Genomic DNA, 25536 nt, shown 5'->3' with positions numbered 1-25536 from the left:
CTTGGCTGTGCTGCAGCCTCACCCGGGGTGCCAGGGCTGCTTGGCTGTGCTGCAGCCTCACCCGGGGTGCCAGGGCTGCTTGGCTCTGCTGCAGCCTCACCCGGGGTGCCAGGGCTGCTTGGCTGTGCTGCAGCCTCACCCGGGGTGCCAGGGCTGCTTGGCTCTGCTGCAGCCTCACCCGGGGTGCCAGGGCTGCTTGACTCTGCTGCAGCCTCACCCGGGGTGCCAGGGCTGCTTGGCTCTGCTGCAGCCTCACCCGGGGTGCCAGGGCTGCTTGACTCTGCTGCAGCCTCACCCGGGGTGCCAGGGCTGCTTGACTCTGCTGCAGCCTCACCCGGGGTGCCAGGGCTGCTTGGCTGTGCTGCAGCCTCACCTAGGGTGCCAGGGCTGCTTGGCTGTGCTGCAGCCTCACCCGGGGTGCCAGGGCTGCTTGGCTGTGCTGCAGCCTCACCCGGGGTGCCAGGGCTGCTTGGCTGTGCTGCAGCCTCACCCGGGGTGCCAGGGCTGCTTGGCTGTGCTGCAGCCTCACCTAGGGTGCCAGGGCTGCTTGGCTGTGCTGCAGCCTCACCCGGGGTGCCAGGGCTGCTTGGCTCTGCTGCAGCCTCACCCGGGGTGCCAGGGCTGCTTGGCTGTGCTGCAGCCTCACCCGGGGTGCCAGGGCTGCTTGGCTCTGCAGGGAAAAGCTGCTTGCTGCACAGTGCCAGCTGTGGCTCCCCAGCTCTCTCTGAACACGGTGTCTGTGCTGCAGCAGAGAGAGGTTTGTGGCTCAGGAAGCACAGGACTGAGACTTCACCAAGCAAGGGCACATAGCACCACAGCCAAGCTGCTGGATGCCATCCTGCTTGCTGATGTTTGAAGTCTGTTGAAGGGACTGCTCTGCTCACACTCCAGCTCTTGTTAGCAGCAGCACACAAGAGATAGGAGGAATAAGGAAGCAGCACACTGGAAAGAGGCAAGAGGGGCTCTCAGCCATGGCCTGGCTGAAGCACAGTTCCACCAAGCTGAGTCATATTTAGGAACAAGTTCTGCACCAGGAGGGTGGTGGAACACTGGCACAGGTTGCCCAGGGAGGTGGCTGAGGCCCCATCCCTGAAGATATTCCAGGTGAGGCTGCACAGGGCTGTGGGCAACCTGATCTAGGGGAGGATGTCCCTGCTGAGTGCAGGGGTTTGGACTGGATGAGCTGTGGAGTTCCCTTCCAACCCAGAGCACTCTGTGATTCTATGATCTGTGCAGGCTGCACCGTGGCAGCAGAGCTGTGCTGGCCATGAGCCTCAAGTGTTCCTCAGTGCAGAAAGCAGTGGGGCTGCTCAGTTTTATTTCAGTGCTGCTCTCTCAAGGAACTGCAGCTCTGACCAGCAGGGCAGTGTGTGGAAGCCCATCAAACAAATCCTGACACCTACAGTCCAGCTCTGTGTGCTGGACACTGCTGGCTGCTGTTTGTAGGTGAGAATGCAGCAGGGAATGGAAGTTCTATCTGTGCAGGGAGCTGAAAGGTACATCAAGCTGGCTGCTTTTCCTTTGAGATGTACTCCAGCAATGCACAAAGCTTGTCAGGTCTCAAGGTTCCTGCAGTGCTCCAGCAGTACCTTTGTGCATGAGAGAATCCCTGTGGTGCTGAGCACTTCCACTTCTGACAAAGGCCCAGTGGTAAATTGCAGGGAAAGGCTGATGGGAATCCTGCTCACAAAAGGGTGGTGAGAGAAATAAGATCCTCCCCTCTGTCTCCCTTCTTTCTCCACATCCACAACAAGGTTATGGTGACAAGATGAGAAGATTGGATGTGAGGAGGAAGTTGTTCCCCATGAGGGTGGTGAGAGCCTGGCACAGGCTGCCCAGGGAGGTGGTGGAAGCCTCTTGCCTGGAGGTGTTTGCAGCCAGGCTGGAGGTGGCTGTGAGCAACCTGCTGTAGTGTGAGGTGTCCCTGGCCATGGCAGGGGGTTGGAGCTGGCTGAGCCTTGAGGTCCCTTCCAGCCCTGACAGTTCTGTGATTCTATGATTCTAAGAAGGGAAAATGGGTCCCTGTCACTGCCTGGAACTGTGTCATCTCTTGGGATTTACTGCTTTGAGGATTGATGGAAAATCAGGGTGTTGTTCTAGGAGCTGGTGGATCCCTGATGGATGCTGACCCCACACTGAAGTTAAAATATGGCCAAGCACTCTTAGCCAGGTTAGTAAACCCACAGCTGGTGGGGAGGGAGGCAGCTGCGTTCCCAAATGGCTCTGTCAGAGCAAGAGGCAGCTCAGAATCACAGAATCAGACTGGAAAAGACCTCAGAGATCATCCAGTCCAACCCAGCACCCAGCGCCATCTGATCAACTAAACCATGGCACCAAGGGCCTCATCCAGGCTCTTCCTAAACACCTCCAGGGATGGGGACTCCCCCACCTCCCTGGGCAGCACATCCCAATGGCCAACTTCTCATTTTGGGAAGAATTTCTTCCTCACACCCAGCTCAAACCTCCCCTGGTGCAGCTTGAGACTGTGTCCTCTCCTTCTGTCAGTGGTGCCTGGGAGAAGAGCCCAACCCCTCAGCAGCCACTGGTCCTTGCTGTTATTTACCAGCTCAGCCAGCACTGTCGACACATCCCCAGTCCTCAGGCTCTTCCCTCCTTAGTGCTCAGCAGCACTGAATGTTCACTTTGCTTTTGGAACAGCACCAAAAATTAGGCTGCAAATACACCTGAGGTCTGAGGTCCATTATACCAAGCAGATTTTTGGGTGGGTTATCATCCTGGCCTCCTATTGGTGTGTCAAGGATCTGGGAAGTGACAGCTCAGGTGGTACTGCCCACAGCAGAGGTGGGAGGCCAGGCTGGGGGAAGACACAGGCAGAGTTTATGAAGACACAGACCCTTTTCTTTATCTCTCTTGATCTAATCACTCAAAATTCAGAAGCTTTGCTGACAAGCTTGCAAGCAACTTTACACGACCACAGGCAGGGGACAAAGGCATCCATACAATCATAGAATAGAATCAAAAAGGCTGGAAAAGGCCTCAGAGATCATCAAGTCCAATCTATCACTCAGAACCTCCTGACTAACTAAACCATGGCTCCAAGTGCCACATCCAATCCCCTCTTGAACACCTCCAGGGATGGGGACTCCACCACCTCCCTGGGCAGCACATTCCAATGGCTAACAACTCTCTCTGGGAAGAACTTTCTCCTCACCTCCAGCCTAAACCTCCCCTGGCACAGCTTGAGACTGTGTCCTCTTGTTCTGGTGCTGGGTGCCTGGGAGAAGAGACCAACCCCCACCTGGCTACAACCTCCCTTCAGGGAGTTGGAGAGAGCAATGAGGTCTCCCCTGAGCCTCCTCTTCTCCAGGCTTCTTCCAATCTGCATGGCTGCAAGGCCTGCTCAGGCAGGCAGGTGGGACAGGATGATCTCTCCAGGTCCCTTCCAAGCCCTAACATTCTGTGCTTCTGTGAAGCCTAACAGGCACCTGTTCAGTAAATGATGTGGCCTGACACATCTGCATGAATTGTGATTCCACCACTGTCTTCTGCAGCCCCTGCTCCTGCTGGCTCCCTGCAACTGATGAAGAGGAGGTCGGAGCCAGGCGGGGGCCTGTCCCTTCTGGCAAGAAAAACAACGACAGGACAAGACAAAATGTCCTCAATTTGTGGCAGAGGAGGTTGGGGTTGGGCATCAGAAGGAACTTCTTCCCTGAAAGGGTTCTCAAAGCCTGGCACAGGCTGCCCAGGGAGGTGGTTGCATCCCCATCCCTGGAGGTGTTTCCAAGAGGCAGAGCTGTGGTGCTGAGGGCCATGGGTTAGCCCCAGCCTTGGCAGAGGTAGAGACTGGTTGGACTGGGTGAGCTGGAAGGGCTTTGCTAACCAAAAGGGCTCTGTGAGAAAGCAGGCTGTGCAGATGTGGTGAGTTTGCTGCATGTATCTAACAGTTAATTTAGCTTTCTAGAAGTCCTTTTATCCTCAGAGGCATTCCTGTGACTCTGGCTTCACACTTTACCTTCCTGTAGTCAGGTCGTTGAACCCCAGCTGCAGCAGGAAAAGGGGTGCCCAAATAGAGACAAACTGATGAGTTGTAATTGCTTAGGAGCTCATCTGAACCCCTCTGAGGTAGAAAAGCTGGCCAGGAAGAGCACACAGTAAGCATCTTGCTTTTGGGGTCTTGCAAATTGCTATTGAAGGACAGGATGGAAAGTATATAAGGGGCAGTGAAAGGAAAAAGGAGTAACCAACTTCTTCAAGACCTCACAAAAGCCTGCAGGGTCAAATCCTTCTTTATGCTGAACCAAGTAATTCTACAAAGCCCAAAAGAAGATTGTTTACCTTTCCTCCTTTAAAGGCCCTTGATGCCTTTCACTTAAAGGCCTTTCTCTCACCTTATTGTTAACAAGGACACCTAGCATGGCACTGACATGAAACCAAGCCAGCCTTGTTCTCAGCTCTCTACACCCCCAGGACAGACATCCTGCTCTTCCCAGGAATCACAGGATGCTCTGGGTTGGAAGGGACCTCCAAAGCTCATCCAGGCCAACCTCCCTGCAGTCAGCAGGGACATCTTCCACTAAATCAGGCTGCCCAGAGCCCTTTCCAGCCTCCAGGAACTGAACCTCAGCCACCTCCCTGGGCAACCTGTGCCAGTGTTCCAGCAGCCTCCTGGGGCAGAACTTGTTCCTCACATCCAATCTCAATCTGCTCTGCTCTAGTTTGAAGCCATTGCCCCTGGTCCTGTCCCTGCAGGCCTTTGCAAGCAGTCTCTCTGCAGCCCTCTTGTAGCCCCTTCACTGTATCACAGTCTCACAGAATCACCAAGGTTGGAAGAGATCTCAGAGATCATCGAGTCCAAGCTGTCACCACAGACCTCATGACTAAACCATGGCACCAAGTGCCACATCCAATCCCCTCTTGAACACCTCCAGGGATGGGGACTCCACCACCTCCCTGGGCAGCACATTCCAATGGCCAATCACTCTCTCAGTGAAGAACTTTCTCCTCACCTCCAGCCTAAACCTCCCCTGGTGCAGCTTGAGACTGTGTCCTCTTGTACTGGTGCTGGCTGCCTGGGAGAAGAGACCAACCCCCACCTGGCTACAACCTCCCTTCAGGGAGTTGCAGAGAGCAAGAAGGTCTCCCCTGAGCCTCCTCTTCTGCAGGCTAAGCAACCCCAGCTCCCTCAGCCTCTCCTCACAGGGCTGTGCTCAAGGCCTCTCCCCAACCTTGTTGCCCTTCTCTGGACACCTTCAAGTCTCTCATTGTCCTTCTTAAACTGAGGGGCCCAGAACTGGACACAGGACTCCAGATGTGGCCTAAGCAGTGCTGAGCACAGGGCACAATGACTTCCCTGCTGCTGCTGGCCACACTCTTCCTGATGCAGGCCAGGATGCCATTGGCCTTCTTGGCCATCTGGGCACACTGCTGGCTCATGTTCAGGCAGCTGTCAATCAGCACCCCCAGGTCCCTTTCTGCCTGGCTGCCTCCAGCCACTCTGCCCCCAGCCTGTAGCTCTGCCTGGGGTTGCTGTGGCCAAAGTGCAGCCCCTGGCACTTGGACTTGTTGAATGCCATCCTGTTGGCCTCTGCCCAGCTGTCCAGTGGGTCGAGGTCCCTCTGCAGAGGCCTTCTGCCCTCTAACTGACCAACATCTGCTCATCTGTTCAGGTACTGGAAGGCCTCTCTCAGATCTCCCTGGAGCCTTCTCTTCTCCAGGCTGAACACCCCCACCTCCCTCAGCCTGTCCTCGCAGCAGAGCTGCTCCAACCCCTGAGCATTTTCATGGCCTGTCCATCAGGTCCATGTCCTTTCTGTGTCGAGCAACCTGTGAACTCCTTTTCCTTCCAAGTTAATCCTCCTGCCACCCACCTGTGATGTGGCTATGCTAAAAGGGATATACAAGAAGAGACTCCAGTTCTCACCATTTCTGCTAAGGATAAGTACAGGAACATCCCAGCTGTGACAGCAAAGATCCAGTTCTGGATGCAGGGCTCCGTCGAGAGGCAAAGGCCAATATAAAGCCCTAAGAAGGCTGTCAGGGCACTTACAAAATTCATCATGATGGCAGTCTTGGTGGGGAGCCCTGTGCTCAGCAGCACAGCAAAATCTCCTGCAAAGGAAAACAGAAAATGCAGTCATTGACTGCTAAACAGATTCACAGAATCACAGAAATAGCCAGGCTGGGAAAGCCCTGGGAGAGCATCCAGGCCAACCTCTCACCCAGCACCATCTGATCAACTCAACCACGGCACCAAGGGCCACAGCTGGTAATAAACATGAAGGAGAATAGCTCAGGTAGGCACAAAGGGAGGGAATGATGGAGGCCTGCCCCAGCTGGCTGTGGAGTCAGTTAGAAGCTCATCCTGTGGGGATGAAAAACCACAACTGAACAAAGAGCCCAGATCGACTTTCAAGGGTTCACAGAATGGGTTGGGCTGGAAGGGAGCTTAAAGATCATCCAGCTCCAACCCCCTGCCATGGGCAGGGTCAGCTCCCAACCAGCCCAGGCTGCTCAAGGCCTCATTCAGCCTGGCATCCACCACCTCCCTGGGCAACCTGTGCCAGTGTCTCACCACCCTCATGGAAAGAGTTCCTTCCTAATCTCCACTCTGAATCTGCTCTCCTCAAGTTTCAATCCATTCCCCCTCATCCTGTCACTCCCAGCCCCTGCCAAAGCTCCCTTCCCAGCTCTCCTGTAGCCCCCTCTCAGGTACTGGAAGGCTGCTCCAAGGTGTCCCTGGAGCCTTCTCTTCTCCAGGCTGAACATCCCCAACTCTCCCAGCCTGTCCCCACAGGGGAGGTTCTCCAGCCTCTGATCATCCTCACGGCCTCCTCTGGACCCTCTCCAGCAGCTCCAGGTCCTTCTTGTGCTAGGGGCCCCAGAGCTGGAGGCAGTGCTGCAGGTGGGGTCTCATGGGAGCAGTGGGAGAGCCACCTCCAGTGCCCTGCTGGTCACATTGCTTTTGATGCAGGGTTGTATTTGTTTAGCTGCTCCTAAAGATAGCACACAGTACCCAGCAGTGGCCTGCTCCTGCTTCTGGATGTTCTGGGACATTGCCAGCTTGGATACTTGAAAACATGGCCATGTGCTTTCCCAGAGCAGCTAAATCTCCTTTGACTGGGAGCTTCACAGTAGTTCTGCAGCCCCTATGACAAGAAGGCTCTGGAGGGGCTGGAAGGTGTCCAGAGAAGGGCCATGAGGAGGAGCAGAGGGCTGGAGCTGCTCTGCTCTGGAGACAGACTGAGGGAGTTGGGGTTGTGCAGGCTGGAGAGGAGAAGGCTCCCAGGAGACCTTCTTGTGGCCTTCCAGGATCTGCAGGGGGCTCCAAGAAAGCTGGGGAGGGACTTTTGCGGGTGTCAGGGAGGAATAGGACTGGGGGGGATGGAGCAAAAGTAGAAGTGGGGAGATTGAGATTGGCTGTGAGGAAGAAGTTGTTCCCCATGAGGGTGGTGAGAGCCTGGCAGAGGTTGCCCAGGGAGGTGGTGGAAGCCTCCTGCCTGGAGGTGTTTGCAGCCAGGCTGGAGGTGGCTGTGAGCAACCTGCTGTGGTGTGAGGTGTCCCTGCCCATGGCAGGGGGTTGGGACTGGCTGATCCTTGAGGTCCCTTCCAGCCCTGACAGTTCTGTGCTTCTGTGAAGGTGTTCACATTTGGGATGTACTGAGATGGGCTACAGTGATGAGAGAAGGAAACTGAATCTTTTAGAGCTCCATCTCACACATTAATGTTAGAGGTTGTGAAGCTACAAGCAAGACTTGCTACTAATACAGCAAATAATCCTTTGGGAAGCCTGGAAATGCAAAGACAATCAGCCAAAGTACACAGGTGTATGGTTCTTACCCATTTCATGAGGGATTTCATGGCATAAAATAGCAACAGTGGTGGTCACTCCTGTTTCTGTTGATGATGAGAATGCTGCTCCTATTGCCAAGCCATCTGCAAAGTTGTGGAGGCTGTCACCCACCAGCACCATGATTGCTAACAAGCTGATGTTCTTACCTAGGGAACAGACAGACAGACAATAGGAAACCATCCTGGGGGGCATTCAGAGGAGTGTGGCCAGCAGAGCCAGGGACGTTCTGCTCCCCCTCTGCTCTGCCCTGCTGAGACCTCACCTGCAATATTGCATCCAGCTCTGGGCTCCCCTGCTCAGGAGGGACAGGGATCTGCTGGAGAGAGTCCAAGGGAGGGCTATGAGAATGCTACAGGGACTGGAACACTGCCTGGGAAGGAGAGGCTGAGAGCCCTGGGGCTGTTCAGTCTGGAGAGGAGAAGGCTGAGAGGGATCTGATCAATGTCTATCAATAGCTGAGGGCTGGGGGTCAGGGTGAAGGAGCCAGGTTCTGTTTGGTGGAGCCCAGGGATAGGACAAGGACCAAGAGGTACAGGCTGGAACCCAGGAGGTTCCACCTCAAGATGAGGAGAAACTTCTGTGGTGTGAGGGTGCTGGAGCCTGGAGCAGGCTGCCCAGAGAGGTTGTGGAGTCTCCTGCTCTGGAGGCTTTCCAGCCCCACCTGGATGTGCTCCTGTGTGCCCTGCCCTGGGTGCTGCTGCTCTGTCAGGGGGTTGGACTGGATGATCCCTGGAGGTTCCTCCCAACCCCTAGCATTCTGTGATTTGATTGAAGCAAACATTTATCCATCAACAGATCTCCTTTCTAGTACTTTCAGAACTTATACAGCAAACATATTTCCAGTTGATGACAATTTTAACAGAGCACACCAAATAGAAAATGCTACTGTTTGATCTGTTCAGATGTGCATAGAACAAGTGTGATAAATGAGGAGAAGGCCAAGGCAACATGCAAGGTCCTGCACCTAGATCAGGCCAATCCTGCATACCAATCCAGGCTGGGGGCTGATGAGATGGAGAGCAGCCCTGCAGAGAAGGACTTGGGGGTGCTGGTGGGGGAGAAGCTGGGCAGGAGCCAGCAATGGGCACTGGCAGCACAGGAGGCCAAGGGCAGCCTGGGCTGCATCCAAAGCAGTGTGGCCAGAGCTGGAGAGAGAGGATCCTGCCCTCTGCTCTGCTCTGACCTCACCTGCAGGGCTGTGTCCAGCTCTGGGGCCCCAACACAAGAAGGACATGGACCTGATGGAGAGGGTCCAGAGGACGCCACCAAGATGATCAGAGGGCTGAAGAACCTCTGCTGTGAGGGCAGGCTGAGAGAGTTGGGGCTGTTCAGCCTGGAGAGGAGAAGGCTCCAGGGAGACCTTAGAGCTGCATTTCAGTACCTGAGAGGAGGCCACAGGAGAGCTGGGGAGGGACGGTCAAAAGGGCCTGTGGGGATAGGCTGAGGGGCAATGGTTTGAAACTGGAGCAGAGTTAGGTTGGACACCAGGAGGATGTTCTGCACAGTGAGGGTGGGGAGACACTGGAATGGGTTGCCCATTGGAGGTGTTTGAGGCTCCATCCCTGGAGATATTCAAGATCAGCCTTGCTGTGTCCCTGGGCAGCCTGCTCCAGTTGGAGGTGTCCCTGCTGCCTGCAGGGGTTTGGATGAGATGACCTTTGAGAGTCCCTTCAGCCTGATGGGATCTGTGAATGCATGAGACATCTTCTCCCAGTAGCTTCCTGCTTTTCTGAGTTACTCCTTGGCTGTCAAAGGTGACAGACTCTTCTCTCAGGCCTGCTTGGCTGTGTGTTTCCCTCTGGAAAGGTCAAGCTTCCTTCTTAGAGAAGATTCTCTGGAACTGGAGCTGCAGATTCCATTGCATTTGGGAAAACCCAAGCAGCAGAACACCTGGAAGCTTAGGGCACTACCAGGGTACTGAGCTCTGTGGAAGCATTTAGGGGTTCACAAGAACCCTGAACCCCAAGCCCCTCACACACATGAGGGCTTCACTTACTGACTTCTAATACAGAGAGAAAACCAAAGTGTGAGGAAAAAATGGAACCCAACAAAGAACATTACTGAGAGAGACTCCCAAATGTTGTAATACACCCAGTCCAGTTACTGGAAACAGCTAACATTGAGGCCACTGGAAATCTGTTTGTGCTGGGCACCTAGCCATGACTGATCAGCATGGGAGCACCTGGGGACAGAGCTGAGCAAAGCCTTCGACCCTGTCCTGCACCACATCCTGGGCTCCAGGCTGGTGCAGGATGGGTTCCAGGGATGGAGCATTCAGTGGCTACAGAACTGGCTTGAGGGCTGCACCCAAAGGGTGGCTGCCAATGGTCCATGGCCAAGTGGAGGCCAGGGACAAGAGGAGTCCCTCAGGGATCAGTCCTGGGACCAGGCTTGTGTAACATCTTTGTTGGTGCCATGGACAGTGGCACTGAGTGCAGCCTCAGCAGGGTTGCTGATGACACCAAGCTGTGTGGTGCTGCTGACAGCTGGAGGGAAGGATCCATCCAGAGGGACCTGCACAGGCTGCAGAGCTGGGCCCAGGGCAACCTCAGGAGGTTCAACAAGACCAAGGGCAAGGTCCTGCAGCTGGCTCAGGGCAATCCCAGGCACCAATCCAGGCTGGGCAGGGACTGGCTGGAGAGAAGCCCTGAAGAAAAGGCCTTGGGGGTGCTGGGGGAGGAGAAGCTCAGCAGGAGCCAGCAGGGAGCACTTGCAGCCCAGAGAGCCAAGCGGAGGCTGGGCTGCAGCAAGAGAAGTGTGGCCAGCAGGGCCAGGGAGGGGATTCTGCCCCTCTGCTCCACTCTGCTGAGACCACAGCTGGAGCTCTGGGTCCAGCTCTGGAGCCTCTGTGCCAGGAAGGATCTGGAGGGGCTGGAAGGTGTCCAGAGAAGGGCCACGAGGAGGAGCAGAGGGCTGGAGCTGCTCTGCTCTGGAGACAGCCTGAGAGAGTTGGGGTTGTGCAGGCTGGAGAGGAGAAGGCTCCAAGGAGACCTTCTGGTGGCCTTCCAGGATCTGCAGGGGGCTTCAAGAAAGCTGGGGAGGGACTTTTGAGGGTGTCAGGGAGGGATAGGACTGGGGGGGGATGGAGCAAAAGTAGAAGTGGGGAGATTGAGATTGGCTGTGAGGAAGAAGTTGTTCCCCAGGAGGGTGGTGAGAGCCTGGCACAGGTTGCCCAGGGAGGTGGTGGAAGCCTCCTGCCTGGATGTTTTTAGTCCCACCTTAGCACACAGCAAATGCAGAGCTAAGCCAGCTTCACCCTTCCAGTCCCATCTGAAGGCTTTTTCCTGTTACCTGCCCAGTCTTGGCATTAATACTAACATTTTTTGCTGATGGTTTTACTCTCTGGAGGCACTTCAGGAGACTCAGAATCTTCTGGGCTTCTCTAGTTAAAAAGAAAAGACAAGAGATCAGTGTTAAAGGACTCTTCCAGCTGTTACTATAAAGATAGGAAAATATCAAATCAGTTCAGGTTCTCAGGGTTAAAGCCAGGCACTGTTATTTACAGAGGTGTCATTAATACAGCAAAGTATCAAGTCAGGTCAGGATTTTCTGGATTAGTCACTGTTATTTACAGAGCTATCACTAAATCACAGAGCCACAGAATGTTAGAGGTTGGAAAACACCTCCAGAGATCACCCAGGCCAAGCCCCCTGCCAGAGCAGGGGCACCCAGGGCAGGGCACACAGAACACATCCAGGGGGGGTTGGAAAGTCTCCAGAGCAGGAGACTCCACAACCTCTCTGGGCAGCCTGCTCCAGGCCTCCAGCAGCCTCACAACAAAGAAGTTTCTCCTTGAAAGTTTCCTTGAAGTGAAACCTTCTCTGTTCCAGTTTGTCTCCATTGTTCCTTGGCTTATTGCTCTGCACCACCCATCAGAGCTTGGCCCCCTCCACCTGACCCTCAGCCCTCAGCTATTGATAGACATTGATCAGATCCCTCTCAGCCTTCTCCTCTCCAGACTAAACAGCCCCAGGGCTCTCAGTCTCTCTTCCCAGGGGAGATGTTCAAGTCCCCTAAGCATCCTCCTGGCTCTTCCTTGGACTCTCTCCAGCAGCTCTCTGTCTCTCTGGAACTGGGGAGCCCAGAACTGGACACAGGATTGCAGCTGGGGTCTCAGCAGGGCAGAGCAGAGAGAGAGAACCTCCCCAGCCCTGCTGGCCACACTTTCCCTGCTGCAGCCCAGACAACTGGAAGACAAATCAGTTCAGGGGTTTTGGTATTAAAGCCAGGCACTGTTATTTACAGAGGTATCACTAAATCACAGAACCACAGCATGTTAGAGCTTGGAAGAGAACTCCAGAGATCATCCAGCCCAACCCCCCTGCCAGAGCAGCAGCACCCAGGGCAGCTCACACAGAACACATCCAGGTGGGGTTGGGAAGTCTCCAGAGAAGATGACTCCACAACCTCTCTGGGCAGCCTGCTCCAGGTCCCCAGCACCCTCAGAGCAAAAGCCAGGCCCTGCCATTTCCAGAGGGGTCACTGGTGTGCTTGGTGTGCAGGAGCACAAAGAAATCTCAGTGCTCACAAATAGCCACAGCTGAACTCAGGTAGGCAGGGCAAAGCTGTTCACAAGCACTGCTGTGGCTCGAGGGAGTGATGCTTCTGCTTGCACACACAGAGATCTGAGCCAAATGCAGAACTGAGAAGGATGTCCTAATGCAAATTCTCTCTTGTGGTTCTGCCATGCCTGGCTGATCCCACTTTCCTGCTGGATAGGCTCCTTAGGGCTTCCAAGGAGAAATAGGAAGGCACCTGAGTCTCTCTGGAGCTGGTGTTCTCCACAGCTGCTCTGTGGAATCACAATCACAGGTGGGTTTCACAGCCTTTCACAGTGTAGGTGTCTTGCCTAGAGGGTGGTACAACCTCCAGCACTTCCAGCCCCCTGCCATGGGCAGGGACACTTCCTACCACACCAGGTTGCTCAAGGCCCCAGCCAGCCTGGTTTTGAACACCTCCAGATTTGGAGACTCCTCTTCCCTGGGTAACCTGTTCCAGTACCTCAACACCCTCATGGGGAAGAATTTCCTCCTAGTGGCCAATCTAAAGCCAGCTTCTTCCAGTTTGAAGCCATCACTCTGTACTCTGCCCTGCTGAGACCACAGCTGCAATCCTGTGTCCAGCTCTGGGCTCCCCAGTTCCAGAGAGACAGAGACCTGCTGGAGAGAGTCCAAGGGACAGCCAGGAGGATGCTTAGGGGACTTGAGCATCTCCCCTGGGAAGAGAGGCTGAGAGCCCTGGGGCTGTTTAGTCTGGAGAGGAGAAGGCTGAGAGGGCTCTGATCAATGTCTATCAATAGCTGAGGGCTGGGGTCAGGTGGAAGGGGCCAAGCTCTTTTCAGTGGTGCAGAGGAATAACCCAAGGAACTATGGAGACAAACTGGAACCCAGGAGGTTTCACTTCAAGATGAGGAGAAACTTCTGTGGTGTGAGGGTGCTGGAGGCCTGGAGCAGGCTGCCCAGAGAGCCTGTGGAGTCTCCTGCTCTGGAGACCTTCCAGCCCCACCTGGATGTGCTCCTGTGCATCTGACTCTCCTGGGTGCCCCTGCTCAGACAGGGGGGTTGGACTGGATGGTCTCTGGTGGTCCCTTCCAACCTCTAACATTCTCTGATACTGATGCTGTGGCTCTTGGCCTTTAGCTAGGGCTCCCTGGCTGGTATTAGCTTGGTGGTGATGTGGGGTATGTGCTCCAGAAGTCTGAGGAGGGAATGAAAAGGATTTGGGTTTAAAAGTCTCCATTTTAGAGGACCAATAAAAGCCTTTCAGTGCCATGGTTGCAGCCAGTCATGTGAATTCCACTCATTGCTCCACCACTCCTATAAACATTTTTTTCACATGCCATTTCTTTGAACTCTGAGTCCAAGCTGCAAGGCTAAGCACAGACCTGAAGGATTGATGAAGTTCTCTTAGTCAGCCAATGTTTGTCTTGCTCACATGATGTGAAACAGGCTGCTTCTGACCAAACAGGCTCAGCCAGGCTACCTCATGGGTTTAGACAGAGCTTCAGGGGGACATTGCACTGAGGGGAGCTACAAGGCTCTTCACTACCACAGAATCACAGAACTGTGACCCCCATTTCATTAGGGATTGCTTCACTGCATCCAGAGGGACCTGGACAGGCTGCAGAGCTGGGCCCAGCACAACCTCAGGAGGTTCAACAAGACCAAGGGCAAGGTCCTGCAGCTGGGTCAGGGCAATCCAAAGCACCAATACAGGCTGGGCAGGGACTGGCTGGAGAGCAGCCCTGAAGAAAAGGCCTTGGGGGTGCTGGGGGAGGAGAAGCTCAACAGGAGCCAGCAGTGAGACCTTGCAGCCCAGAGAGCCAAGCAGAGCCTGGGCTGCAGCAAGAGAAGTGTGGCCAGCAGGGCCAGGGAGGGGATTCTGCCCCTCTGCTCCACTCTGCTGAGACCACAGCTGGAGCTCTGGGGCCAGTTCTGGAATGTCAGGGAGTGATAGGACTGGGGGGGATGGAGCAAAACTAGAAGTGGGGACTAACTAAACCATGGCTCCAAGTGCCACATCCAAGCCTTTTTTGAACACCTCCAGGGATGGTGACTCCACCACCTCCCTGGGCAGCACATCCCAGTGGCCAGTTCCTCTTTCTAGGAAGAACTTTCTCCTCACCTCCAGCCTAAACCTCCCCTGGCACAGCTTGAGACTGTGTCCTCTTGTTCTGGTGCTGGGTGCCTGGCAGAAGAGACTAACCCCCACCTGGCTACAACCTCCCTGCAGGGAGTTGGAGAGAGCAATGAGGTCTCCCCTGAGCCTCCTCTTCTCCAGGCTAAGCAACCCCAGCTCCCTCAGCCTCTCCTCACAGGGCTGTGCTCCAGACCCCTCCCCAGCTTTGTTGCCCTTCTCTGGACACCTTCCAGCAGCTCAACATCTTTCCTAAGCTGAGGAGCCCAGAACTGGACACAGGACTCAAGCTGTGACCTAACCAGTGCTGAGCACAGGGCACAATGACTTCCCTGCTCCTGCTGGCCACACTCTTCCTGATGCAGGCCAGGATGCCCTTGGCCTTCTTAGCCCCCTGGGCACACCGCTGGCTCATGTTCAGGCAGCTGTCAATCAGCACCCCCAGGTCCCCTTCTGCCTGGCAGCTCTCAGCCACTCTGACCCCAGCCTGTAGCTCTGCATGGGGTTGCTGTGGCCAAAGTGCAGCCCCTGGCACTTGGACTTGTTGAATGCCATCCTGTTGGCCTCTGCCCATCTGCCCAGCCTGGCAAGGTCCCTCTGCAGAGCTCTCCTACCCTCTAACAGATCAGCTCCTGCTCCCAACTTAAGCCTTACTGCAGAATGCTCTGACATTTCCCTCATGGATTCCCCATATCAAATGATTGAAGGCAGCAGTAAAAATCTTCAAGAATTTCATCCCCATGAGGTAGCAGAGGAAGGAAGTTGTTACCTTGATCTGAGGCACACTTCAGAAAGGTTAGTGCAAAAATCTGGGCTTGAAATCACGGAATCACAGACTGGGCTGGGTTGGAAGGGACCTCCAAAGGTCACCCACTCCAACCCCCTCTGCAGACATCCTCCACTAGATCAGGAAAGTTTATCACAAGCTTCCAGATTCTAGAGGTTGCTGACAATCATCTCATGTAGTAAAGGAAAAATCAATGAAGACTGAAACCCAGTGCTGATTTATTTCATTCATTTGGTTCATTTGGGGCTTTTTTTGAGGAACAGAGAGAGAAGCCTCTACAATCAGGCAAGTTATGTTGTATTGGGAACCTACCAGCTGGATGGTGGAAGTAGATTTGCCTCTGCCTGAATGTTCATTTAGTTCAGATACCACTGGAAGCTCATGGGAATGTCCCCAGTGCCCATTAACTAATGAGAGGTCCTGCTGAATGAAGATGCTTTGCTGTTAGTGCTGCACCCCAGGGAGGAGAGCTGCAGTCTTTCTCAGCCTTTTGGGCCAGTTTAGTAGCCACAGGAATGACTTTTGTTTGAAACAACACCTGGTGGAGAAGATTAATGGCTGCCATCCACAGTTCCTAGTGCCTGCTTGGTGACAGAAACCCAGCAAAGAGAATCAGATCACTTGGTGACAATCACAATGCTCTGATAAAAGAAAGATGTATTAAAACCCCCCCAAGTGAAAACTGCAGATTGGAATTGGGAGCTGAGATGGACACAAAAATTAGCAGGGCAAATTCACCTGGTTCTCAGTTGTGTGGGATGATGCTAAAGGGCTCCTCTCCAAATAAGTAACCCAAAGGGCTGCTTGCTACTAAACCAAGCATCACCATCAGTGAAACAGCCTCATTCCATATCTCATTCCATCATCTTCTCAGTCACACACCACATTCTTATGGCTGGCTCAAAGAGAGTGGGAATAAGGCCTTGTGACTACATAATCTGAATCAGACCAGCCATGAACCAACAAAGAGCAAAGGCTTAGCCTCCTGAAGCATGCATTAACACAGCCACCATCTGGGAAACCTAAGGAGCCATCCCACCTTGTGCTATGCTATATCCTTCTGCAGAATCAGGTTTTCAGCAGCAGCCTCTCTGAAATCAAGTAACAGGATTACTGTAAGCATGGCAGGGAGCAAGGAGATATTACACACTCACAGGCCCACAGGATGTTAGGGGTTGGAAGGGACCTCTGGAGATCCTCCAGTCCAACCCCCTGCCAGAGCAGGAACACATCCAGACAGGGCTGCAAAGGCTCCAGAGAAGGAGACTCCACAACCTCTCTGGGCGGCCTGCTCCAGGGCTCTGGGAGCCTCACACTGAAGAAGTTCCTCCTTGGGTTGAGGTGGAACCTCCTGTGCTGCAGTTTGCATCCATTGCCCCGTGGCCTATCCCAGGGCACAGTGAGCAGAGGCTGTCCCTGTCCCTTCCTTCCTGACCCCCAGCCCTCAGCTATTGATAGACATCGATCAGATCCCTCTCAGCCTTCTCCTCTCCAGACTAAACAACCCCAGGGCTCTCAGCCTCTCCTCCCCAGGCAGTGCATCACATCAGCAATACAAGATTGGCTTCTTCTGACTGCAGCACACAGAGTAGCTCTGCAAGCCTCCTGGGGGTGTAGGGTCAAAAACCATCTGGATATTTCAAGATACCATTCTTGCAAGTATCTTGTGCTGCCACCTGTGCTTTCCTCCTCTTAAAACCAAGCCCAGAGCAAGCAAGTCTTGCTGCTACTTCACCCAGATCCATACTCTTCACCTGCTCCAGGTAGTCATGGAAGCATGCTCAAGGTGCACGTTCAAGCTAATTGCTTCCTGCTTGAGTTCTAAGTCCATGGAACACACTCATGAAGCATCACAGAACCCCACAGAGCAGAGCCAAGCAGCAGGTAAAACTCAGTCTGGGAGGAACAACTTGCAAAGTGATTTTTAAAGCTCCATGTAGCTCATACAAATTATAACTCTCTGTCACAAACAACTGAATGTTTTGTGTGCTGCAAAATCTCAGAATAAAGGAGGGGTTTGTGTTCTTTGAAAGGATAACTGGCACGAAGCTTTACCTGCTGGCGTGGTGTCACCAAGAGGAAGAAGAACTTTTCTATCAGAAAAAATCCATGGATTCCTCCAATGATCCCCAACAGCTTCCAAAGGTATTCTTCCCCCTCAGAGGGTTCTGCCTCTGGTGCCTCATGCTTGTGCAAGAGAAGAATCTAAAAGCAAGAGGGAAATACAGAATTAGCCAGGTTGGAAAAGGCCTTTGAGAGCATCAAGTCCAAGCTATCACCCAGCACCATCTGATCAAGCAAACCATGGCACCAAGTGCCTCATCCAGGCTCTTCCTAAACACCTCCAGGGATGGGGACTCCACCACCTCCCTGGGAAGCACATCCCAGTGGCCAATCTCTCTTGCTGGGAAGAACTTTCTCCTCACCTCCAGCCTAAACCTCCCCTGGCACAGCTTGAGACTGTGTCCTCTTGTTCTGGTGCTGGGTGCCTGGGAGAAGATACCAACCCCCACCTGGCTACAACCTCCCTTCAGGGAATTGGAGAGAGCAATGAGGTCTCCCCTGAGCCTCCTCTTCTGCAGGCTAAGCAACCCCAGCTCCCTCAGCCACTCAAACTGGCAGTGTTTTAACCTTTGCCAGAGTCATTCCTGAGGGCTTCATTCAAATTGTTCTGAGTATTTTCTTTTGACATCTCCTCCAGATCTCAGTTGTGATTTGAGCTACTAATTAGCTGAATAGTGGGTGGATTAAGTTAATTATTAGGAGCCTCTGCTACACTTCATCATCTCTCAGTGGTGAAAGGAACATTATTTTTAGAGACAGAATTAAGAAATTACCCTTTATATAGACTTAAGAAGTGTTTATATTATGTTTGGGGTTTACTTATATATTGATTAATATATAAATATATATATACATACATCTCTTCATCTCTCTCTCTCTCTCTACTTCTATCTCTACCTCTGTCTCTGTCTCTATCTCTATCTCTCTATCTCTATCTCTGTTTCTATCATCTCTCTCTCTCTCTCTCCCTACCTCAATATCTCTACCTCTACCTCTACCTATCTCTGTCTCTATCTCTATCTCTATCTCCACCTCCACCTCCACCTCCACCTCCACCTCTACCTCTACCTCTACCTCTATCTGTACCCCTATCTCTAGCTCTACCTCTACCTCTACCTTTACCTTTACCTCTATCCCTATCTCTACCTCTACCTCTATCTCTGTATCTCTGTTTCTATCATCTCTCTCTCTCTCCCTACCTCACTATCTCTACCTCAACCTCTACCTATCTCTATCTCTATCTCTCTACCTCTATCTCTGTTTCAATCATCTCTCTCTCTCTCTCTCCCTACCTCACTATCTCTACCTCAACCTCTACCTATCTCTATCCCTATCTCTGTCTCTATCTCTCTACCTCTATCTCTGTTTCTATCATCTCTCTCTCTCTCTCTCCCTACCTCACTATCTCTACCTCAACCTCTACCTATCTCTATCTCTATCTCTATCTCTCTACCTCTATCTCTGTTTCTATCATCTCTCTCTCTCTCTCTCCCTACCTCACTATCTCTACCTCAACCTCTACCTATCTCTATCCCTATCTCTGTCTCTATCTCTCTACCTCTATCTCTGTTTCTATCATCTCTCTCTCTCTCTCTCTATCTCTACTTCCACCTCACTATCTCCACCTTCACCTCCACCTCTACCTATCTCTGTCTCTATCTCTATCATCTCTATCTCTATCTCTATCTCTATCTCTATCTCTATCTCTATCTCTATCATCTCTATCTCTATCTCTATCTCTATCTCTCTCTATTTATCTACATCTATCTGTCTATCTATCTAGGTATATTTGATGTATTTTGTTTGGAGTACATTGATCTTTAAAGCTTAAAATAAATGTTTACTTGCATCATCTTCAGATGTAAACTTCTTATTGAAAATGAAGTGCCTGAAGGGGGTCTACAAGAAGGCTGCAGGGGGTTGGAGCAGTTCTGCTCCAAGGACAGGCTGAGGGAGCTGGGGGTGTTCAGCCTGGAGAAAAGAAGGCTCCAAGGAGACCTAAGAGCAGCCTGCCAGTCCCTGAAGGGGGTTACAAGAAGGCTGCAGAGAGACTGTTTGCAAAGGCCTGCAGGGACAGGACCAGGGGCAATGGCTTCAGACTAGAGCATAGCAGATTGAGATTGGATGTGAGGAACAAGTTCTGCACCAGAAGGGTGGTGGAACACTGGCACGGGTTGCCCAGGGAGGTGGTTGATGCCCTATCCCTGGAGATTTTCTAGGTGAGGCTGGACAGGGCTCTGGGCAACCTGATCCAGTGGAGGATGTCCCTGCTGAGTGCAGAGGGGTTGGACTGAATGAGCTTTGGAGGTCCCTTCCAGCCCAGAGCATTGTGTGATGCAGGTGTGTGTATGTGCAGTGGATGTGTGCAGCTGCATGTCTGAACACATTGACATCAGCACAGTGTCTATCACCTACCTGAGGAATGAGATGCAGCAGAGCATCTCCAGACAGGGTTCCAACAGCCAAGCCCACAAAGAGCTGCAGGATCAGTGTGTAGGTTTCCTGGCAGGAGTTGAACAGAAGGAGGCTTGTCCCAAACATGGAGCCAATAGTGATCAGCAGAACAGCAACAGTGCTGTACCCATACTCTGGAGGGAAACAGAGGAGACAAAAGAAGGCAGCCAGTGATCATGCAGTGTTTGCATCTGAGCATTTGGTTTGGAATCAGTTTATGTTTGGTTTGAGGCTGAGCTTTGCCACCTGTGTGTGCAAGCAGAATGGAGGAGTGACTCATTGTGCCACATAGCTGGTGCTAGTCCTCTGTGCTACAGGTGACGGATTTGGATGCCTAGCAAATATCAGCTTCCTCAGGCTGCACAGGCAATAGCCTGCTGCTTCCAAATTTCAGCCCTGGAGAGCTAAACAGGCTGTAACTGTGCACAGGAGAGCAGCACAGGGAGAGATGGGCTGCATGCTTCCTCTCCTGACAGTTTTGTGTGTCTCTCAGGTCCTCACACCCCACACATCTGTGGCCTTAAAGCCAACAACCAAATCATATTTGGTAAACAAAGCAAGGCCTGACAGCTCAGAGGAACGTGGGCATCCAGTCTAGGTTCTAAGCACAAAGCTTTTGGCCCACATTATACAATTAGAGAATGTTAAGGGACCTCCAGGGATCATTGAGTCCAATCCCCCTGCCAGAGCAGCATCACCCAGGGCAGGTCACACAGAACACATCCAGGTGGGGTTGGATAGTCTGCAGAGAAGGAGACTCCACAACCTCTCTGGGCAGCCTGCTCCAGGCCTCCAGCACCCTCACACCACAGAAGTTTCTCCTCATCTTGAAGTGAAACCTCCTGGGTTCCAGTTTGTCTCCATTGTTCCTTGTCTTATTCCTCTGCACCACTGAAAAGAACTTGGCCCCCTCTACTTGCCCCCCCACCCCTCAGATATTGATAAACATTGATCAGATCTCCTCTCAGCCTTCTCCTCTCCAGACTAAACAGCCCCAGGGCTCTCAGTCTCTCTTCACAGGGGAGATGCTCAAGTCCCCTAAGCATCCTCCTGGCTCTCCCTTGGACTCTCTCCAGCAGGTCTCTGTCTCTCTGGAACTGGGGAGCCCAGAGCTGGACACAGGATTGCAGCTGTGGTCTCAGCAGGGCAGAGCAGAGGGGCAGCAGAACCTCCCCAGCCCTGCTGGCCACACTTTTCTTGCTGTACACCAGGATGCCATTGGCCACAAGGACATATTGCTGGGCCATGGATATTCTGGGCCACAAGGACACATTATGTTTGCAGTCAGGCTGTGGGTATGGAGTCCCTTGCTTACTGCAGCAGGACCACCAACAGAGTTTCCCCAGGTTACTGGGATTCTGGGGAAGGTTACTCCTATAAATCATCAGAGCTGCACTCTGTTTGTATTTCCAACCTTCTGCCTGACAGGAATCCTGATTAATCTGCATGGAAGTCTTCTGATGGAGGCCAAATACTGATGAGAAACAGACATAAAGGATCTAAGGCCAAAACATTCACCAGTGTCTCTTAATGCTTCACTGCCAGTGCTCAGCACCTCATACAATCAGGCAGCCCCCTCCCCAGACTGCACAACCAGGGACAAGGGTAGGGCAGATATTTATGGAAGGTCTGGCCTTGGTGGCTTAGCCAAGCAGCACAGACTGTCAGGAGAAGAGAACTAAGAAGAAAATTAATGAGCCTGTGCTCAGGTCACACCTAGGCCAGACAAGAAGTCCTCCATCTGCTTCAATCCAGTGGGAAAACCTTCCTTTGCCAAAAAGGACAGGAAAAGGGGTGCAGAAAGGACTCTCACTAGTTGCACTCTGTTTGAATAGCTCATCTCTTCTCATCTACAGTGATCTCTCACCTTTAGAATCATAGAATGGTTAGGGATGGAAGGGACCTCAAGGATCAGCCAGGTCCAACCCCCTGCCATGGCCAGGGACACCTCACACTGCAGCAGGTTGCTCACAGCCACCTCCAGCCTGGCTGCAAACACCTCCAGGCAGGAGGCTTCCACCACCTCCCTGGGCAGCCTGTGCCAGGCTCTCACCACCCTCATGGGGAACAACTTCTTCCTCACAGCCAATCTCAATCTCCCCACTTCTAGTTTTGCTCCATCCCCCCCCAGTCCCTCCCCAGCTTTCTTGGAGCCCCCTGCAGATCCTGGAAGGCCACCAGAAGGTCTCCTGGGAGCCTTCTCCTCTCCAGCCTGCACAACCCCAACTCTCTCAGTCTGTCCTTATAGCAGAGGTGCTCCAGCCCTCTGCTCATCCTTGTATGAGATCAGTCAAATGCCATTGATGGGGTTGATGGCCTTAGACTTGGGGAATCTCACTCAACCCTTCTCTGGGTCCTGAGTGTGTCCTTTTGTTCTATGTCCATTGAGTACCCACTTGAAGAAAGGGCACATCCCTGTAGCACAGAAAAGGTAAAAGGTGTGGAGATCAAAGTGTGCAGGTGAGGAGAGGCAGTATAAGAAAGAATGATGGATGCCTGAGAAGGGAGATTCTTCCTGCCCACAACCATTCTTGGGATAGCCAGGAGTGTTCTTTCACAGAATCATAGAACTGTTGAGGTTGGAAGAGGTCTTTGACATCCACAAGTCCAACCCCTTGCCTAGAGCTCACAGTCCCACCACTACTGCTAAGCCACTGCCACTGAACCATGTCCCTCAGCACCACATCCATGTGGCTTTAAAATGCCTCCAGGGATGGTGACTCCACCACATCCCTGGGCAGCCTGGGCCAGTGCCTGAGAACTCTGGCTGAGGAAAAGAATTTCCTAGAATCCAAGCTGAACCTCCCCTGGCACAACCTGAGGAAGTTTCCTCTTGTCCTGTCACTTATTGCATGTGAGAAGAGACCAACTTCCACTTCTTTCTGTGCTACAAGCCCTGTGAGGAGAGGCTGAGGGAGCTGGGGTTGCTTAGCCTGGAGAAGAGGAGGCTCAGGGGAGACCTTCTTGCTCTCTCCAACTCCCTGAAGGGAGGTTGTAGCCAGGTGGGGGTTGGTCTCTTCTCCCAGGCACCCAGCACCAGAACAAGAGGACACAGTCTCAAACTGTGCCAGGGGAGGTTTAGGCTGGAGGTGAGGAAGAAGTTCTTCACACAGAGAGAGATTGGCCCTTGGAATGTGCTGCCCAGGGAGGTGGTGGAGTCCCCATCCCTGGAGGTGTTTAGGAAGAGCCTGGATGACGCACTTGGTGCCATGGTTTAGATGATCAGATGGTGTTGGGTGATAGGTTGGACTGGATGATCTTTGAGGTATTTTCCAACCTGGTTAATTCTATTCTATTCTATTCTATTCTATTCTATTCTACAGTAGTTTCCTCAAAGTTTCTGTGCTGTAAAATATCACAACATAAAAAAGCAGCAGATATTATGGAGTGCTGTGTTCAGCTCTGGGCCCTCCCTGCAGGAAGGACACTGAGGGGCTGGAGCCTGTGCAGAGCAGGGCAGGCAGGCTGGAGAAGGGCCTGGAGCCCCTGGGCTAGAGAAGGGGCTGAGGGAGCTGGGGGTGTTGAGGCTGGAGAAGAGGAGGCTGAGGGAGACCTCCTTGCTCTCTGCAGCTCCCTGCAGGGAGGTTGCAGTGAGGAGGGGACAGCCTCTGCTCCTTGGTGGCAAGGGCCAGGAGCAGAGGCAATGATTGCAAGCTGCCCCAGGGGAGGTTCAGGCTGGCTGCTAGGAAATCTTTCTTGCCTGGAAGGGTTCTGAGGCCTTGGAATGTTGTGCCCAGGGCAGTGCTGGAGTCCCCATCCCTGGAGGTGTTGAAGCAGTGTGTGGAGCTGGTGCTTAGGGCCATGGTTTGGTGTTGAGCCTGCAGTGCTGGGTGGGGGTTGGACTGGCTGAGCTTGGAGGTCTTTTCCAACCAGATGTGTTCTTGTCCAATATCTGTATTAATGGCCTGGCTGAGGGGGTGGATAAAGTTCACTGATGAGACAAAACTCAGAGGGGTGGCTGACAGCCCTCAGGCTGTGCTGCCATCCAACCAGAGCTGGGCAGGCTGAGAGCTGGCTGCAGGCAAACCTCAGGAAGCTCAATGAGGACAAGTGCAGAGTCCTGCAGCTGGGCAGGAACAACAGCAGGCACCAGGACAGGTCAGGGGCTGCCCTGCTGGAAAGCAGCTCCGTGGAGAAAGACCTTGGGGGTGCTGGTGGACAATACTTCACTGATAAAAGCACAACTCACTTTCCAAAGTCGTTGGCGGAAGCTTTGCCTGCTTGGCGTCAGGAAGCTGACGTGAACAACTTAATAGCTGCTGAATGATAGCTGGACTGATTTGCTTGAAGTGCTCCTTAGAAATGGAGGAGGAGCTGTTTGGTAAAAATATCTTCATGAGTTCTCTGGCAGAGAAGCAAACCTGTGCAGAGAAGTACAGAGAGTTACTGCCCTGCATAGGATCACAGAGTCACACAATGGGCTGGGCTGGAAGGGAGCTCCAAAGCTCAACCCCAAAGTCCAACCCCTCTCAACTCAGCAGGGACATCCCCAGCTAGATCAGGTTGCCCAGAGCCCTGTCCAGCCTCACCTGGAATATCTCCAGGCATGGAGCCTCAGCCACCTCCCTGGGCAACCTGTGCCAGTGTTCCACCACCCTCCTGGTGCAGAACTTGTTCCTCACATCCAATCTCAATCTGCTCTGCTCTAGTTTGAAACCATTGCCCCTGGTCCTGTCCCTGCAGGCCTTTGCCAACAGTCTCTCTGCAGCCTTTTTGAAGCCACCTTCAGGTCCTGGCAGGCTGCTCTTAGTCTCCTTGGAGTCTTCTCTTCTCCAGGCTGCACACCCCCAGCTCCCTCAGCCTGTCCTCATAGCAGAGCTGCTCCAACCCCCTGAGCATTTTCATGTCCCTCTCTGGACCCTCTCCATCAGGACCATGTCCTTCCATACCTGCATTAAGTGCTGAGCTTAAGTATGGAATCATATAACAATACAGAGCTATCCAGCCTAGAAACAAAACCAGTTTTCCATTGACTCTTTTCTGGTTAAATTCTTTTAATTACTTCAATTCTTTCTCATCAATTTGCTCTTGCTGTTGTTTTGCCAGTTAAAACTTTGCACTACTCTATGGTTCAGCAAGACCAGAACCTCTGGGGTGAAGTAGCACAATTGCTGCTGAAGCTCAGTAGAATCATCAGGGTCTGACACAGTATGTCTAAACATTTGCTTGTTCTATGTGCTAGCAGAAGTATTTCAGTTCTAGCACATATAGCTAATGATGACAGATAGACAGTAATGGGAGTGCTCTGTCAGTAGCAGTGATGTTACTGTAAGCCTGGTGGCTGCAGGCTTGGGGCAGGGTGGCTGGAAAGAAGCCTGGGCTCAGTGCTGGGCCAGCTCTTCTCAACATCTTTCCCAATGTTCTGGATGAGGGGATCAGGGCACCTGCAGCAGGTTCACAGATGACACCACGCTGAGTGGGGGTGCTGATCTGCTGGAGGGCAGGAAGGCTCTGCAGAGGGATCTGGCCAGGCTGGATCCATAGGCTGAGGCCAATGGGATGAGGTTTAACAAAGCCAAGTGCCAGGTCCTGCACTTTGGTCACAACAACCCCAAGCAAGGCTGCAGGCTTGGGGCAGAGGGGCTGGAAAGCAGCCTGGGGAAAAAGGATCTGGGGGTGCTGGAGGACAGCAGCTGAACAAGAGCCAGCAGTGTGCCCAGGTGGCCAAGAAGGCCAAAGGCATCCTGGCCTGTGTCAAAAGCAGTGTGGCCAGCAGGAGGAGGGCAGTGATGGTCACCCTGTACTGGGCCCTGCTGTGGCTGCAGCTTGAGTCCTGGGCTCAGGT

General features: G+C 53.0%; 1 protein-coding gene across 1 annotated transcript in view; it reads right to left on the bottom strand.

The window, feature by feature from the left end:
• SLC39A12 (solute carrier family 39 member 12) overlaps positions 1–25536 on the bottom strand; it is a 50993-nt gene that overhangs the window by 5464 nt on the left and 19993 nt on the right. The window contains exons 5-11 of the mRNA XM_054171268.1: positions 23941–24112; positions 19713–19885; positions 17289–17438; positions 15546–15653; positions 11129–11192; positions 7798–7956; positions 5882–6069 (exon numbers count right to left, since the gene is read on the bottom strand). Of these exons, the coding sequence (XP_054027243.1) occupies positions 5882–6069; positions 7798–7956; positions 11129–11192; positions 15546–15653; positions 17289–17438; positions 19713–19885; positions 23941–24112 (1014 nt within the window). The remainder of the gene's footprint in view (positions 1–5881; positions 6070–7797; positions 7957–11128; positions 11193–15545; positions 15654–17288; positions 17439–19712; positions 19886–23940; positions 24113–25536) is intronic.

Source organism: Dryobates pubescens, chromosome 21 (assembly GCF_014839835.1).
Source record: "Dryobates pubescens isolate bDryPub1 chromosome 21, bDryPub1.pri, whole genome shotgun sequence".
Classification (NCBI taxonomy): Eukaryota; Metazoa; Chordata; class Aves; order Piciformes; family Picidae; genus Dryobates; species Dryobates pubescens.
The sequence above is the reverse complement of the archived record's forward strand: the minus strand, read 5'-3'. Positions and strand labels throughout refer to the sequence as shown.